Source organism: Heloderma suspectum, chromosome 2, assembly GCF_057233095.1.
Source record: "Heloderma suspectum isolate Gila_16-S chromosome 2, 16-S_ref, whole genome shotgun sequence".
In the NCBI taxonomy this organism is placed as follows: Eukaryota; Metazoa; Chordata; class Lepidosauria; order Squamata; family Helodermatidae; genus Heloderma; species Heloderma suspectum.
The window spans coordinates 165,052,741-165,070,542 of NC_139459.1; the positions used below are offsets into that span (position 1 = coordinate 165,052,741).

The 17,802-nt window shown below is 45.7% G+C and overlaps 1 protein-coding gene across 4 annotated transcripts; it reads right to left on the reverse strand.

The window, feature by feature from the left end:
* Positions 1-1,545: 1,545 nt before the first annotated feature.
* On the reverse strand, positions 1,546-16,797 carry RAD23A (RAD23 nucleotide excision repair protein A). 4 transcript variants are annotated; one of them, XM_084835699.1, is made up of 11 exons: positions 16,629-16,797; positions 13,944-14,021; positions 13,650-13,811; positions 13,118-13,308; positions 12,269-12,324; positions 9,093-9,220; positions 7,187-7,262; positions 6,837-6,967; positions 5,912-6,076; positions 5,219-5,293; positions 3,121-4,510 (listed from the first exon to the last, which is right to left on the reverse strand). In XM_084835699.1, the coding sequence occupies exons 1-10, from the start codon at positions 16,698-16,700 to the stop codon at positions 5,252-5,254; spliced, it is 1,101 nt and encodes a 366-aa protein (XP_084691825.1). In that variant the 5' UTR covers positions 16,701-16,797; the 3' UTR covers positions 3,121-4,510; positions 5,219-5,251. The 4 variants fall into 4 exon arrangements, with proteins under 4 accessions (XP_084691823.1, XP_084691824.1, XP_084691827.1 ...); XM_084835697.1 differs by lacking the exon at positions 5,219-5,293 and having other exon boundaries at positions 1,546-4,510; XM_084835701.1 differs by lacking the exon at positions 13,944-14,021 and having other exon boundaries at positions 2,629-4,510.
* Between the last annotated feature and the right edge of the window lie 1,005 nt (positions 16,798-17,802).

A 17,802-nucleotide genomic window follows, 5' to 3' on the forward strand; every position in this document is an offset into this window, starting at 1 on the left:
TTGCTCTCAGCAGGTATAGCTTCTTAGTTACTTCTGCACAGCACCTGGTAATCCAGGGCATTATTTCCTCAGATTATGGGCACTTAAAACTATTCTCATAAATGCTGGATGACTAGTTTCATCATCTGTAAGAGGATTGGCATGAGCAGTAGATTAGACTAGATCAAGGGTGGGGAGCCTCAAGCCGAGAGGGGCCAAATCTGGCCGCCTCATTCTAAAAGGTTAAAATGCCTCTCCCAAGGCTGCATTAATGGAAGCAAGAGCTTTAAGCTAAACATGGTGGTATGTTTTGCTTTTTTGGCCCTGCTTCCTTTCCCTTCAACCCCACCCACCACTAGAATACAGCCCCCGAGAGCTTCTCCAAAACTGAATTGAGCTCTCAGGCTGGCTGGAAGAGATTAACTATCCCTGGACTTGATGATCTCAAGGTTCTTTCTGATCTTGTGGCTTGACTAGTGCAACTGATTATGCCTAAAGCCTGTATTCTGGTCTATTAATCCTTTGTATTAAAATACAAGGTGTGCATCCTTTCCCAGAAGAAGAATCGTTCTGTTGGATCTTCCTTCTTTCAGTGAAGTTCTAGCACCTGCCCTTGTATTTGGATCATGCTGCAATCCCTTATAGGTTTAAGCTATGAAGCTGGGGTCAAATCTAGAACAGAGAATCAAGGCACTGGCAAGTAACAACACGCCTCATACAGAAGAGAACAGATGGCGGGAGGGAGAGGAAGCTGCTGCTTCTAAGCATTAATCTCAAGTAATTAACCAATTTGGGGAGAGGCAGCCAAAAGGCAGATGATGTGTGCGTGCACGCGCGTGCATGCAAATGCCTCTCCCACCCAACCAAGCACTGAGAAGAAATGAGCAAGTTGGACCTGATTTGCTATTCAGAGGACACCTGCCATTAATCATCATCTTGCTTGGAAGGGTCAGAGCTCCCCGGCCAATTGAGATTTCAGCTCCTAGCCAAGTTTCTCTGGGCAATAAGAGCACCCATTTCAGTGAGCCAGCCCCGCACATGGTGCACACAGGAGGCCAGGCAGGAGCGTGGAGGAGTAGACAGAGCAGCATCCAGACCAGTACGTGCAATCTCTGCATTACTGAGCAAAGACCCCTGCTGGTGCTGACCAGATGAGCCATCATGTGGACAGATGACCACCAAAGTGTTTGAAAAATTGCCTCCAAAGGGCAGGAGGCAGACCTCCACACACCAGATGAGCTAGGCCCCTCTGGGTCTGCAAAGAACTAGAAATGAGTGTGGTATTCTGAAACTGGGAAGAGATCTGTGACAGGAAGAGCTGATCAGCTGTTAGAACATAGACCCCAAGTCTGCACCTCTCAACTTCCCACTTCCCTTGTGCGAAGTTAGTTGCTAACCTGCCAAGCCAGTATCCAAGAAGTTTTTCAAACATCAAATCAGAAACCCTTCTTGTGCCTTCCAAGAGCTGCTCTTCACCTCTTGCTCAGAGCTCTTCCCACCAAACCCTCCCTTCCCATTGGGAAACAAAGAACCAAACACATTCACTGAAGGAGACCTACACTCTTTCCTGCCACTTGAGTGACCTCAACAACTTGTTTATTTCACACTCCATTCATAGTGCCCAGAACATTTCAACCTGAGACAAAGAGGAGGCATGGATAGAACTCTCCAAGCCAACACAGGCCAAAGGGCAAGTTGAAGGAAAAAATGTCAGGGCTTGCACTTGGGTAGGCCCTTCAAACTGAACCTTGACAACCCATTATCCCATTTCCTGAGGGAGGACCTGGTTGGAAGTCACCAGGCCTTTTCTCTTTTCAGACTGAGTAAGCAGAGCAGGTTCAAAACTTCTCTTTGCAAGCTACTGCTCCTTCTCCTCCACTTCTCTCCACCCATATTTGGTAAAATAAGCAGCTGCAGTTTTTCTCACTGGGAGTTCAGCATCCAGGAGATTGCGCATGAGCATGTGCATGACAACTCAGTGCCAAGCAGTTGAATTGTGTCACATACACATTTTGCAAGTTAAGCAACCTTGTCTATTTTTGCTTATTTTGCAGAATTGGTACAGTATTTGCCAGTCATGGGGAGGGGCAAGGAGCTATACAAAACACTGAAGCCCTCACCCTCTAAATCCCAACGTGTCAGGCACAGAATTCATCATCCAAATCCAACTCTTGTGCCACATGCTCAATACTTCAACCACCCACCTCAATACTCAACTGCCCCTGTTCTGAAGAAAGGCAGAGTCCCATGAGGCTGTAAGGCCTAAGACAAGCCACAAGGTCTGATGGAAGAGCCACCCCAAAGCAGCTTTCAAACAGCACCCTGAAGCCAACCACAAGCTATAGCCTCATTGCTGCTTAGGAAAGGTTGTTCAGTTAATAGCACAGCTGATCTGGGTTTAGTCTAGCACAGCCCCAAAACGCAGCTTTGCTTATCAAACAAAGTGGTCCTACACCATTTGACCTTACCTATAACCATCCTCTAACCACTGGACACTCTTTCAAACTTAAGAATGACAACTTCCTGTCTTCTCCATACCTCCCCACTACCATCCTCATTGAAATCAAATTAATTTAGCTTATTCAAAACATATTGCACACTGTCAGTCATAGCCACACAACAATATCACACAATTTAGCAGTGACTTATGGCTTCAGAATTTATTTTTGAGGCATAGAGGTAATACTCTGGCTCTCTTTGAGAGGGCGTGTGCTGAGGAAAGAGTGGGACTCCCAGACAGGATTGTTACTGGGGTAATGGGAAGAGAGGCAACAGTCAATTTCATCATTTATCAAAGGAAACGGGGGTTTAACAGGTGATAACTGACAGTTTTATTAATGTTCAAACCAGAAACAATATTGACCAACACCCCCACATAAAGGTGATGGATGATCTAAACTGGGAAAGACTTTGCAGTTTTGTACCTGCCCATCTAGCAGTTAAATGTGAATTTCACTGGATACCAGGGATTGAAAGGATCATAGATTAGATCAGTTTTTTGGCGAGATCAATCAGGACATGTTCATGTGTAGTCACAGCTCAAACTCAAGTTTCAGAAAGGTACACCAAAAGAGGAATTTTCTTTTTTTACACATTTTCCTATAAAGAACGTTTGTGAAAATATGTCAATTCTTTCTTTTTCCAAAATTAAAAAGTCCTCAAAATGTCTTAATACACAGATTTTGTACCCCCAACTACTAATGCGTTTTCTTTTTTTTTAAAAAAAAGTCTTTAAAATATAAGAATCTTTTGAACACATAAATCAGGTTCATACTAGAAAATATTAGTTTCCTTAAAACTTCCACAATACAGAACATTCTTGAAATGGGATTTCATTCAATGGATATTTGCTAAAAAAAAAAAAAAAAAAAGCCACTTTTAAGAGACTCGGCTACTACACAGTTTTGTAAAAACCTACTCCTCCTCTTGCTACTGCATTAGGTTTGCACTTCCAAGATCTTAATGTTAAATGATAGATCAAAGTATACTGAGCAATCTTAGATGGAGGTTGAACCTTGCTTAAGGCAACCCCTAGGAGTCGACACTTCAAAGGCAGTTTAACCACATCTCTAGTTCTGCAGAGCAGCTGGACAAAAACCTGAGATGCCAAAGGAAGAGGGAAAAGTTCAAACAGTGAAAGGGTCTCAGTGTTTGAAACTGGCTGGATCAAAGGGCAACTGTTCCCCAGCCCTGATTTCCAGAGTTTCTTCTGAGAATGGATTTAAGAAGAGTGTCCCAACGTTGCAGGTACAGGGTAGGTGGCTGCCTTACAGAGAACAAAAGATAGGGTAGGGAAATGTGTTGTGGTTTTGTGCAACATTACGAGTTATTCATCCACCACAGCACAGCTTCTTCAATGCAGGCAGAGCTATCAAAAAGATAATCAGAAAGCAAGTCACCCACCTAGCACATGCAGTGCTTTGGAACAGGGATGGACAGCTGGACTTGTTTCAAAAGACAGTGGTGGAAACTGAGGGGGATAATACTACTGACAGAATTAGCTGATGGGCACAGACATATTTAGGCATTGCAGTACCGTGCATTGGCAGGGAGGGAGGGGGGAATCTACAAACAAAAGAGCAATCTGTTTGAGCACACACAATCAGCTCAGATGGGAGAAGGTCCAATAGAACCCATCTGCTGTGTCAACCTTTCCCTGAACATCCTGCCTGCCAGCCCAAGGACTGTCGTGGGATGCATCTGGGCTCAAATGCAGCCGTTGTTTTTGGGGAGGGGAAAAGAAGGTCTGTTTGTTCTGCTTTTTCCCCAACTGCCCGGCTTCCAAGGTAGAGTATTTTCCTCCAGCCAGCAATTCACCTGGGACATTCTAAAATCATATCACCCCCAAACCCAGTAGTGCCCCTTTAAATAAATGAATATTTATATAGAGAATTTTATATAAAACTCTTTTCCTTTATCACTCGTCATCAAAGTTCTGACTCAGCAGGAAGTTGGCCGCCAGATTCTCATTCTTCTCGCAGGCAAAATATGCCTGGATCACCAGGCTCTCAGGGAAGCCCAGGGCCTTTAACTGTGGGGTGGAGAGAAGGGGAGAGAGCAAGAGAGACAGTAGAGAAAGAAAAGTTAAAGTTGTTCTGATTGGCAACACTTAACCCCATGTGTCCTACAATCTCAACTTGCCTGTAAGGAGCCAACAGCAGCAATTATGCCAAAGAACAGCTGGTGTAAAAAATACACAGCCCCCTTATGAGAGACCTAGACCTTTCTGCCTTGTGACAATGTAATCTGAGGCAGAACGCCCAAGACATAGACTAGAGGCACTCTGCAACATTCCTCACTACAAGTGATGGAATAGGAGAATGATATTGCTGTTTGTAGGCATAGTCAAAGTCTCAGCTTACCACGACTTTGCAAACATGCAAGGGATGACATCTGATTTAGTATCTGGATTCCCCCAAACCACACTGGTTATAAAAGTAAGATTTCTCCTGAAAGTGTGCAAGTAGCACCAGTGATCATGGGACAGTGATTCTGCCTAGCTGCCTGCTACTCTCTCCCAGCCTCTTGTCATGAGAGCCTACCCCCATTTCTCCAATTTTCCTCCTGTAAGCACCCAGCTCCTTTCCAGCAAACCCCCACCCAGATTCTACAGGAGCCTAAGAGGAGTTTTAGAAGGGTGCAATTGATACATCGTATCTCCATAATAATGTTGATTTGAGTGGCATATTTCAAGTATAGAAAACTGGTCTCCTTGGTGCTGAATCAGATTACACACAACCTTATTCCTAGAATCGCTGGTCTGTAGCTGTCTTTAGCCAATTACACTGTAAGGGATGATCTGAAGCTCCTGCAACTGGAAGAGGGGTGGGGGAAAGGAACAATATCCAAAACCCTTCTTATGATGAGTTTATCTTACAGCAGGGGTGGGGAACATGTCGCCCTCCAAATGTTGTTGGTACTGCAGCTCCCATCATCTCTCACCCGTACTGTCTAGGACTGATGGGAACTGCAGCCCAGCAACATCTGGAGAGCCACATGTTCCCTGTCTTAGGGAAATACAAAAACAAAAAAACAGCAGCGCTGCATCTTCAGAGCCTGCATTCTGAACAGCGTATTGCCTAAAGGATGGTACTTGCAGCCCAAAAGCTCTTGTGCTGTCAGCAGGCTCTTGTGCATGCACCAAAATTACAGGGAGTGATTAACTTCTCAATATTGTCTACTGTTAAAGTCTAAACTGCAAGTCCCATTCCGTCCAGTCTAACCAACATGAGATCTCTCCACAGAAACTAAAGCAAAAAGCAGAGCTACTGCTCTAGCCAGTAAACCATTCTATGCCACATGAGGAAGCCCCATGGCTTCAGAAACAAACCCCATGGACAGAAGCTCCAGCTCAGAGAGCAAGAAACTCCCTGGGGTCTCTCCTTTCTTGCCCATGCCCCAGGCCACTGCTCCCCAAATCCAGCACTTTTACCCTTTCTATGGCTTCTTTTTCCTGAGGCGTGACTTGGATGTAATTCATCTGAGGGGTTTCTTCCCCAATAGCACCCATTTCCCCCTCAATGTCTGCGATGTCGGCCATTTCACCCAAAGGTTCGTTCAGCATCTGAATGAACTGCTCCTGATGTTGGCTGATTTGCTGGAAGAGGAATGGTCACTGTTATCAAGTATTGTCTGTGCACGTGGAAACACATGCATGTGTGCGCACACATATTCCTCATTGTGTCAGGGCTCCTGGGACATCAAGCGTCACAGAAGAGTCTCTAAGGACAGTCTCCAATATGGTAGGAAGGCTGAAGAGAGAACCGCCCTCCCTCCTTCTCCTCCTGCGTCTGAATCCCCAGCAACTGGCTTACTGGATTCTCAAGTATGTTGTCCTCCTGATCCTCCTCCCTAACCCCAGCACAAGCTACTTCTGCCGTTTGAGCTTACCCATATAAAATTAAGGCAAAGGCAGACAGCTGAGCCAGGCATGATAATCTTCACCTAAGGCCTAAGGCAGGCAAATCAGCAGCACAAGGAGGAAGCTGACCCAGGATGGTTGGCAGCATCCTTTAAAGGAGGAGCCCCAGGGAAACAAACATTCATCTGAAAAGTAGGTCAGGGCTCTACTGGTCAAAGCCACCAAGACAGGGTATACAACTGCACACATGGCCCTGTCTAGCAGGGGATGGGGTAGACACCCATGCTGTGCTCTGCCTCCTGGTTCTGTTGACATAAAAACAAGAAGCCAGAGAGAAGCTGAGAGGCACGCTTCCCATGCTGACACCTGTGGGGTCCCATCCCAGAGCAAGACCCAGGCATCCCTTCCAGACCAGTGTAACTTTGACCCTTACAGTGGCTGCAATGCTGTCCCCAACTGACTGAGACAACAAACAACACCCATCCACTCCATTTACCTGCAGCAGCTGAGGGTTCTCTTGGCCTAACTGCTGGAGCAGTGCTGGGAGCAAGGCTGGATTCTGCTGGATCACCTGCCGCATATTCTGGAACTGGGGCTGGTCTCGTAGAAATTCCAGAGGATTCTCTCCTGTTGGCCCAAGGGGTGTTAATGCATCCAACCAGAGTGACAGCATCCAGGAAAGGGGTTTGGGGTGTGTGAAGAGTGTACAAGGGAATGAGTCATCAAGCCTTCTATAATGGACAACGCTTTCCCATCATACCAGACAGCACTACTTTGGGCCTAGTTACCTACCCCTGTTACTTCCCACAGTCCACCCACTCCAGGAAGTTGGGTAAGGCAACCTACCTTCTGGCGCTAACTGCTCTTGGGGTTGGCTTTCCTGCAGCGGGGCGCTCTCTGGTTCTGGGCTACCTGGGATGCCCTGCAAAGTTAAAGCAGAGTTAATGGAACCAATTCCAGACTCTTGTGTTTTTCAGGATTCCATCCCCAACACGAATTTCAATTGGTACATGTTCCAAGTGACTGGGAGACTGGAAATTGGCGCGCGCGCGCACACACACACGTCCAGGCCCAGAAACTACTGCTATAAACTGCAGAACTGAGGGTACTGGTGGGTAGTGATGTACAGACTGTGTAAAATCTGCTTGGTCTGTGTTTCGCAGATTGCCAGGTGCCTTTTGTTCCGCCCAGACCGATGAGGATGAACTTTTTTTCATCATGCAGAAAAATCTGCAAATAATTACGTAAGTATTTACATAATTTACCTCAGTACGTAACATTTAGCGTATTCTCCCCCATTCCATTCAACGTTTCCTCAGTAGAAACTTATGCATTTTCCTACGAATAAATATGCGTAAATTTCGGGAGAGTAAAAAAAAAAATCATCCGAAAGTCCATGGACGCCACACGGCCTGAGGGGGTCGCTCCGCAGGGGATTCAGCAGGTCAGATTCTTAGAAATCTGAGCTCATTTTAGTCTGTCTCGAATTTCTCCAGCATCCCTAGATGTGGGTTTTCCAGATAACTTTGAACTGGAAAATTGTTAATTTGCTTAGGAAAATGTTCAGTTTGCATCAGAAAATGTTATGATACCATAGAGCAGATGTTTTGGTCTACATTTCCCATCATCCCTCCCCATTGGCTATGCTGGCCATGAGCTGTAGGCCAAAATATCTGGAGAGCCACAAGTTGCCCATCCCTGCCCTAGAGACATCTAATTTAGCATGTTTATTTAACTTGTATTTAGTAAACAAAGCTTTAAAAAGTACCCATGTTAATTTTTTGTCCCAACACAGCACAAGTATTTGACCTTGAAATATTTGAGGGAGGAAATTAAAATGTAAAGTGATTTAAATGTTATATTATGTAGAACTTTTTATTGGAATACTTGTAAAAAATTAAAGAGAATAGCATGTCTTACACTGCTTAAATTTAAGAAAAACAAAAGTACTGAAAACTATTGACACACTAATTAATTTTAGCAACCCAGAGAACTGTATGTGATATGCCGACAACCACTCATCTATTCCAGCAGAGTTCAATTCTCTCACACTAAGTTGTTAGGGCACCTTCAGTTTCTCTGTTGCTATTTATTAGTGCCAGTTTACTCTGAGACATATATGTATTTCAATGACATATATGTATTCTCTCACATACTTGCTAAGGACAGTCACTTGAAAAACATTAATTACAACTTTGAAACTATCAAGTTTGCTTAATATTGTATTTGCAATTGGCATACATTCATTTTCATACATTCACCCTACCTTGTGCAAGTGTCATCACACAATATTGATGTGGAACTAAAGTTCTCAAGGGTTGCACTGTAACAACCCCACCCCCTGCACCCCAGAGATTCAGCCCTGACACACAACATCCTTCATGCAAACCTGCTGTCCAGCGCTATGCAGAATGCCCAACTATCTCCACATCCGCTGAGGGAGACACAGCCTTCCTCCATGTTGTGCCCGCAAAGGGAACACAAGAGCAAAGTTAGAGCTGGAAACCCATTAGGTGGCTCCCCTTCTGACCTGGTTCAGAAAGCCTGGTGCTACATCTTTTTCAAGCGATTCAAGCTAGCAACAGAGGTGTGGTAGCAGACAGCAATAAAGGATTTCAAAAAGCTAGTGAGATGAAGGGAAGCCAGGAATCAGGGTTCCTCAACCCACGAAACCACACACCCTTCATAGAATTGGAGAACAGCCCCAAATATCTAGGGGGGGGAACAGGACAAGCCCAGTAATTATTCTCACCGTCAGCAGGTACTCTACAGCCCGGTGAGGGTTGTTGTAGCTGGCCCGGAGTGCTGCTACCACCCGCTCTCGCTCGTATCCCATTGACATGATTTCGGTCAGCATCGTCTCATATTCCGAGCCAGTAACTGAAAGCAGAAGAGAGATTTGCATTATTAACTACTGTTGCTACCTGATCCTTGCACAGAGGAAGGAGACAAAAGGGGCAGCTGGACTGGAAAGCAATAGGCCACTTTGACCCTACTCCTTCTATAACTGCCACAGGCATAGCTGCAGGTGGATCATCCAGGGTGCCTCACCATTCCTACTGAGAATTCAACTTGCAAGTATCAGTGGTGGAGATCGGTGGATCTCATTTCAAACAGTTTCCACTGATGAAGCAAACTACCCAACAGTGGTTTCTTCTAGGGCTGTGCACCGCCTCATTACGAAGTCCGAATAACAAGGTGAAGCAGGCTATTTCAGAGCAAAAGCATCGTGATATGAGGCGGTTCAGAGCAGTACCGAGGCGCCTCGGGGCGAAGCGCCCCCTCCACGAAGTGCCTCCTCTGCCTGGTATATTCGAAGTTCTACTGAATGTCTCAGCAGTCCAGACAGGCTGTCTCCAAAATGTATCTTCTCAGTGCTCACGAGGAGGAGGAGCGAGGGAGGAAGGGGGAAGGCAAGCAGATGCTAGAAGGCGGGGGGAGGCTGGAAGGCGTGCGCAGGAGAAGGAAAGAGTGCTTTGGCAAATAGGAACCCTCAGCCAGAACCGACGCTAGCAGTCTCCAATCAGAGACAGCATTGGAGGAAGGGGGTATATACCTGGGCAAAAGGCTGTGCTCAGTCACTGCACTAGCTGTGTCTTTGGGAGAGAGGGCTGGTGTGGGTAGATGATCATTTGTGCATGTGTGTGCGCATGCATTCCTAGGAGTTGTTCCTTCAATTTATTCAATTTTGATCGCCATTAGGCTTTCCTCAGAATTTAAATTAAAAGGAGACAGCTTGGTTGTACTGAGAGCATTCCCTTCCCTCGCTCCTTGATTGTCCGTCCCCATTGGGACAGTGTCTTCTGCAGCACCTCTTGTAGCCGCTTTCTCCTATATCTTTGTACCTCCAACTCGTTTGTTACTTGTATTTGATTAGATTCATCTCTCCTTTCCATATTTTTTCAAATGAACATAGCTTTTCCTTGCAAGTTGCTGCCACGCTCCCCGTCCCACACCATTCCTGTGTTTGTTTATCTCGATTTTGGACTCCAGAAAAGGCTGCGTTTGTTGCGTAACATCGAGCCTTACTTCTGCTTTCTCCATTCTATTTTCTTGTTGTTTTTGTCAGTCAACTGTGTCTGTTAGATTTTTTTTTACAAACCCAGTCTTATTTAGAATTTTTAAAACAAACACTGACTTCTGGGCATGTTCCCCCCGCAAAGTCATATTCAAGCATTTAGTTTTTTCTTTCTAAATCCTTAAAGACATATTATAGCAGCCTATGTCTGTAGTGTTGTTTCCCCCACCGCCGGAGTGAACCGTTTGTGTCTTCTCTGTGTTGATCCTCCCAAAACAGAAATTAAAGAAGGGCTTTTTTTAAATTAGGGTTTGATTTGGCTGTTATCTAATCGCCTGTGCTATCGCCCTGTATTTCTTGAAGTTATCCTGCCTTCTATAAAAGAACATGAAATATAAAACAATAAAATAAAGACACTCATCATTTGCTTAGGTAGTTCTGCTTTTCTTTAGCTCTTTTGTGTCTGTGTCTGTGTGCGTGCTTGGTTGTAGTTCCATCAACACTATACATCCAAACTTCAAGGCAGTGTTGAAAAAGCATGAGACACATAGTATTTATATTAATTACCTTCTTATTCCAATAACTGTCCACTGTGTGGCAAAGCAATTCAGCGCAATATGAGGCATCTTCGGGGTGGTGGCAGGGGCAGAGGTGGGGAGAAGTTACAGCTCTTTGCTTTGGGAGTTTTCCTGGAAAAAATCAAATTTCACCTGTGCCTTGCACACAAGCCAGTGGGCCAAAGTGCCTGGAATTTGGCAAGTGGGATTCCCTCGAGGGGGGCTAGGAGGGGCCCAGGTTTCACACACATCAGTGGAAACAGAGAGAAGTTACGGCTCTTTGCTTTCTGAGTTTCTTTGGAAAACCTCAGATTTCACCAGCGCCTTGCACAAAAGCCAGTGGGCCAAAGTGCCTGAACTCTGGTGAATGGGATGCCCTCAAGGGGTGCTGGGAGAGGCCCAGGTGTCATGCACGTGCATGGAAACAGAGAGAAGCTACGGCTCTTGGCTGTGGGAGTTTTCTTGGAAAAACTCAAATTTCACCAGTGCCTAGCACACAAGCCAGTGGGCCGAACTGCCTGGGCTTTGGGGGGTTCAATGTCCTCAAGGGGGGCTAGGAGAGGCCAAGGTGTCGCATGCATGTGCGGAATCAGGAAGAAGTTACAGCTCTTTGTTTGGAGAGTTTCTTTGGAAAACCTCAGATTTTCACTCCGCCTAGCACAAAAACCACTGGGCCAAAGTGTCTGAAATTTTGCAGGTGGCCTCCTCTCCATGGGGGTGAAGAGGTCCCCAGATTTCATGCCTGTATCCTAAAAACACAAAAAGTTATGACCATTTGTGTTTTCCCATGCAAGTCAATGGGAAAACACAAAAACCGTGTGATCCGGATACCCAAATCTCGCTTCGGATTTGGATCCGAGTCAGATTGGAGGGGGTCCAAGGCGGATCGGGGTTGCTTCAGATGATACAAAGCAGCATCCAAAGTGGGTCAGTGGGGTCCCTGCACAGCCCTAGTTTCTTCTAAAGCATTCTTCTTCAACTTTTCCAGACCCAGGATCCACTTTTTAAACCCAACCTGCAATATAGAACCCACTTTCTTCCCTTCTTTAAAAAAGCAGAAGTGGATTGCTTTGGCTGCAACCCACTTCTGGGTCGCAACAGCACAGTTGAGACCATTGGTTTATTGCATGCTCCATCCAAAGAGCAGAAGTGTTTTAACCAGTGGTGGCCAAAAGAGGGCAGCACTGCCTAAGTGAAACCTTGCTGTGTTCAAAACATCAGCTATGGATCTTGGACACTAGAAATCTGTCAGTCAAAGTAGAGGAAAGGGGGTAGAGTGGTCCCAACCAAAAAAGAGCAGATCACAGCTGTGAGCTCTCCCTTGTGACAAGCAAAGGAAAGGCGCTCACCTACCTAAGGTGGAGGCTGCATCATCTTCACGTCCCATGCTACCTGAAGAGGGAACAGAGCTGCAAATTTAAGAGAGAGAAATAGTAGCTGGGTCCTTCCAGATAACTGGACAAGAAAATTGAAGAGCCAAACATCACCTAAGCAAGAGAACTGCTGATTTCCCCTTCAAATACACAATCTCTCTCATACCCCCGTTACTGATGATCAGCAGGCAACAGCTATGCCTAAGATTCTCACCACCACCGTTGAGACTTGGAGTGCTTTCACTATCACCACAAGTCAAGGGGACTCCTTTGAGAGGGGCAAGGAGAAATTGGTAGACACCAGGTACCAAGCTATGAGGCAACAGTGGCTATGAGAAGGGGGCTGCTACAAAAACATGCACTCATAAGGACTTTGTTGCATCCTTCCCTGCACCCTCTTTACAGCTGAAACCCCATCAAATGTCAGACCCTAGACTTCCTCTCCAGGGTAGGGACACAATCCACTTCTGCAGTGGGTTTTTGCCTATGAAGGTTGCAGTCCTGCTTTCGTACCCACTCAGCCCTCCACGTATGAGGGTACGGTTTCCAGGTTAAGATCCACAAATGCAGAACTTGGAACAAAATCTAATAGACAAAGGAAGGCATAGACCATGACTGGCTGGACTAATTCTATGCCCCAGTATTGTCTGCTCTAGCCCTTCACCTGCCAACTCTGTTTACTCAAATGCCTCAAAATACAAACAGCGCTGGAGTTTCAGAACCACTTCTGACTTCCTAGGCCTAAAATCTTTTCCTCCATTAGTTAATCCCAAAGTCACCTACAAAACAACTGAGAGTTGTTGATGGTGATGGAGCAAGACAAACTTACCCAACTATGGATTCTGAAGGGGAAATGGTCACTGACTCTTCTGCAGGCTTTTCCTCACTTGATGGAGTTGCTGGTGGGGGTGAAAGAGTAGCTGCTGTAGGCAGCAGCGTCTGCCCGGAGGACGGTGTGGGCTCTGAAATGGGCGCTGCATCACTGGGTGAGGGTGCTGGAGCTCCTGGGCCTGTTTTGTTCTTCACAGAAAAACAAAAGAAGCCTTAGGAGGGGAGACAAAGCATTTCTACCCCACAAAAAGCACACAGCATAAGCCAAGGAGACTTGCCTGCAAGTTACTGATGAGCATCCCTCTTGGAACCAGCAGCAACATGCCATGGCATTTTCAATGTCTCTAATCACCCTTCTTAGGTTCCCCACTCCCAAGCAACTCATGGGCTAATACCTGTACCATCAGAAACACCTTCAAAATGTGCTTTTTCCAGCACGTCACCACTATAATAGGAGACTGCTGTAGCACAGCCAAGCCCTCTGTCACAAGAGAAGCATTACTATGAAGCAAAGGAGGTACCAGCCATACCTTGGTGACCATCACCACCACAAAGTTCTTCTCGTCAATCTTGTACTCCTTGATGGGGATATCGTCACTCAGGATCTTGCCAGCATAGATAAGCTTCTGGCCCGACACCGGGAAAGCTTCCTTGCCCTTTTCAGCCTCAATCTTCTCCTTAAGAACTCGGACCTGTGAGACAAGACCACCACCTGCCTTGTTACTGAATGCTTAAGAGGCAACTTTCCACCCCAATCAGCCCTGAGGCAGAGAACTTCGAAGAGCCCCTCCCAGCCACAATTCCTCAACAATGTGGCTACTTACCTGCACACTCTTTGGAGAATTGTATTCTTTCCCACTGATGAGAAATGGGCTCAAAATGGCCTTGGCTTCTAGGAACCACTAGAAAAGCAGAAACTGTTGATCTGCCCTCTGCCACCCCCATCCCCCCAAAACTAGGGTGGACACACACTCCATGGTACTTCCATCATTTTTATTCCTACAGCCAAAGGAAATTAGGGCCCCCAAGTATCAGTTAGAGGGTATACAACCTTTATTTTCCTTTAAAGAGAATACTTTCCTTTCTTACATATGTAGTAGACCCCACACTTCAGGAGGGATTTATGGCTGTATTTCAGTTAGCATGTGAAGACTACCTAAGCTATCATCATCATCATCATCATCATCATCATCTAAGCTAGGGTTCTGCTTCACCAGAATGTAGCTCTCCATATTTTGGAAAGTTTAGAAATACAAATCAGGTTAAAAAAAAAAAGAACTCAATGATAAGCACAAGCAAAATGTTGTCAATGTGAACAGTCAGCAATGGCTCTGCAGTTCAGATCTCGGTTAAACAAGGAATTACTCAAGGTCAGATTGAGTAGCGAGTTGGAGCAAAGGGAGATATGGGGGAGAGAGTTGATATGCCCTGCAGTCTTGCATGAATCCCCCTAAACTATTTGTAAGCTTCTATGCAGGATGAGACACTGGATGTGTCTTGCTTTGAGCAGATACAGCTTTTAGTTCCTTCTAACTACAATTCCACAAAAATCACAGTCTGCTAGAATCTCAGGAGGAGCCATTTATATGCCCAGTTATATGCAAAGTGAAAAAAAAGAGAATTCTCCAGCTGTTGAGAAGGGATGCATACTACAACTCTTCCTGGAAACTGAGAATGACTAGCACCATCACCTGCTGTGGTGCTGCAACACTTGGGAATTATGGACAGGGAAGAGACACATGAATTACTTGTCATCCAAGATAGAAAATAACGCCTGTCGGGAATGTCCTGTATGCTCCCTCCTCTGCTGAAAAATAGAGAGTGGAACATGTGCCAAAGAACTCATGTGCTGAAGATCCCAGAGTGGAGTGTTCAATGAAGACTTTAAGTAATGTTCTTGAACACCCCACTTTTATGTCCTACATGGTGGTCGCAGTGCTGATGACAACCAGTGCTTGCAGCTTCAAAATGAATTGGAATGTTTTGTGAGAATTCCAGTTAGACTGCTCAGTACAGAACTGGTTGTGTATATACACACACACACACACACACACACACACAAATACATGTGCACCAACTCAACACATAATCTTTCATGGAGAGAAGCAACAGTGGCTCCCAATCACTTCATTCCTACTCTTGCTAAGGCTGCAACAGCTCCAGTAACTACTATCTAGCCTAAAGATGCGAGGGAAAACTTTGCTTAAGACAAAGGGATGGCTGAAATGTTAGAAGTCTTCATGACTTGAAACTTGGGCACCCACAACACAAACCTCACATGAAAATAACTGTGCCATTTGTGCAAAAGCAGACATTTTTGTGTATGATCAAAGAACCATTTTGGAATTATTACAACATGTGTTACAAGTTGAATCAAAACAGAAAATTAAGAACAAGCTAACCACTGGGTAAACTTTAGGGCTTTGTAGTTTGCCTCTTATCTAGTAGTTCAAAGAATTTACTTCACTGGCACAAAGTCAAAAGCCATTTGCCTACGATGGCATGCATCTTGGCTCACAGTAGGCTGAGATGGAAAAGAATGAGGCAGTCTTAGCAACTCCCCACATATGTGCTCCTCTATGACTGCACCACATAGCCAAGAACTACTCCTGATATGATTTACTTTAATATCTGGATAATTTCAGCCTCCCTTCATTAAAACAAATCCAGACAAATCAGTACAATGCTACAACACAGAAGGCTATACAATAGAGGCAAAGGCCTCCCCCTCACTAGTATTGGCAATAAAAGAAATACTGACTTATTTGGTTATTCATTGAAGGAGGACAACCAGGACTGGGAATCCCACAGACTTAAGCTGTTTTGTGTGGGAGAATCCCAAGATTGCACCAACTACAAGAGGAACCAACTAATTTCAAGACAAGAGACTTAATACCATGCTTGATCGGCAAACAGATTTATAACCGATACTGAACTTGTGTGTGTTTGGCTCACTTACAAAAGGTAACAACAAGAAAGCAGAGCAAATACCAGCAGTGCCGTTACATACACTGGTGTTAACAGGCTGTTTTTACAGTATGGATTCCCATGGTAAATGAAAAATAAAGCAAAACTAGCATGAACTTATTCGGTTGTCTGCACACAAGCGGTAAACAACAGAACTACACTAAAGTAGGAAGAGCTGCGCCCGGGGCCGCGGGGCGGGGGGAGACAACACCGTTTTGCTGGCTTTCCTTTCATACGTTTTGTGGGTAGTAGGCCCCGTAGTGCAGGTCGTTCTTAAAAGGTGGATCCCAAGTCTGAAAAAGCTGAAGACTGCTGTGCCAGAGAACACAGAGGGTGAGTGATTCCCCCTAGCGGGAAATACCGGGAATGAAGGGGCTTGGGGCTGCGGTTTCGAACTAATTTCGAACTAATATGAAACAGGGCATTTGGCACAACCGAGCGGGGCCGGGCCGGGGATCAAAGAAGTCATGTACCGGCAGGTCTCACACGGGAGAGGGGGCGGGGGGGGGGGACGAGAGGGAATAGGGCCCGCCGCCCCTCACCGTTTCGTCGGGCTCCATTCGGATCTTGAACGTCTGCTGCTGCAGGGTCTTCAGGGTGACGGTCACCGCCATCGCAGCGGCGGCGGCAACAACTGGCGGTTCCTCCCAACGGACTCGGCGGGGGGCCCCACAACAACATGCAACTTCACGCCGCCGCCATTTTAATCGCGCCTTCGCGCTGCTTCCGCCGCCAGCCAGGCCCTTCCCACGTGACGGGTGAAAGAACGGGAAGGGCTTTTAATCATAGAGGCGGAAGGCGGTCGGGATTTCATTCGCCCCGCGCAGCTTCCGGGTTGCCTCGGGCGTTTCCATTTGACGTTCAGCGGGATTAGTAAATTTAGCAAGTGAACGGCGCACAGCGCAGCTACATTCAACCAGTAGCACTGGGCGAGGAGGAGACAATTCAAGCAGAATTTCAGGGGGCGGCAACCTGGAGGTGTTTTTATGGGCCATTTTTCTTTTTCCAGCAAGATAGTCACCGACGAAGTACACGGGAACTTTCCACTGCAGCGCTTTTAAGCACTTAGAATGTAGGTTGTTGTACAGAGAGATTAACAGTGTAAACCAAAACACACTTTACGTGGGAGTAAGTCCTAGAGACCGGGTAGGCCTTACATCCAAGTAGATAAGCGTACAATTGTGCTGCAAGTATGCCCAATCTACACTGCGGTTGTCTTAGTCTTTTTATCTGTACTTTAGCAGATCTAGTCTGAACAGTGAAATACATTAAAGGGCTGGCCTAAGCCTCACAGCCTCCCTCACAGAAGGGAGGGGAATTAAGGGTTTATATTCATATTTTCAGCATATTTAAAATGTTTTGCAGGCAAAGAACTGCAAGTCATCTTTGTAAATGCTGCTGCCTAAACTCATCCTGAACTATTCCATTGTTTCCTCTGGATAGCAGTCACATCACAGGTGAGGAGGGAAACAGCAGTCCCAGTCTCCAACAATTAGTAAAAAAAAATAAAAAAATGGTATGCATGTTTAAAATAAAGACCTGGTTCTCATGATGAAGACACCAAGGAAAATGACTCAATAGTTCATTTATGCATTCGATTCCACGTGTTCTCACATTGACACAGGTTCAATGTAAAATGGCTGAAATCACAAGTTTTCCCAGTATGCCAGGACTGGTGGCTTACTGGCTGGCCAGGCCAGTTTTCACTTGCACAAG

Bases quoted from the DNA above. Each gene is read 5' to 3' on its own strand.
- RAD23A (XM_084835697.1), bottom strand. From the start codon at position 16,700: ATGGCGGTGACCGTCACCCTGAAGACCCTGCAGCAGCAGACGTTCAAG. The intron at 9,221-12,268 runs GTAGGTGAGCGC...TTCTGCTTTCAG, and splicing joins TGATGCAGCCTCCACCTTAG to TTACTGGCTCGGAATATGAG. The intron at 4,511-5,911 runs GTAAAAGTGCTG...TCCACCCCACAG, and splicing joins AAAAAGAAGCCATAGAAAGG to TTAAAGGCCCTGGGCTTCCC.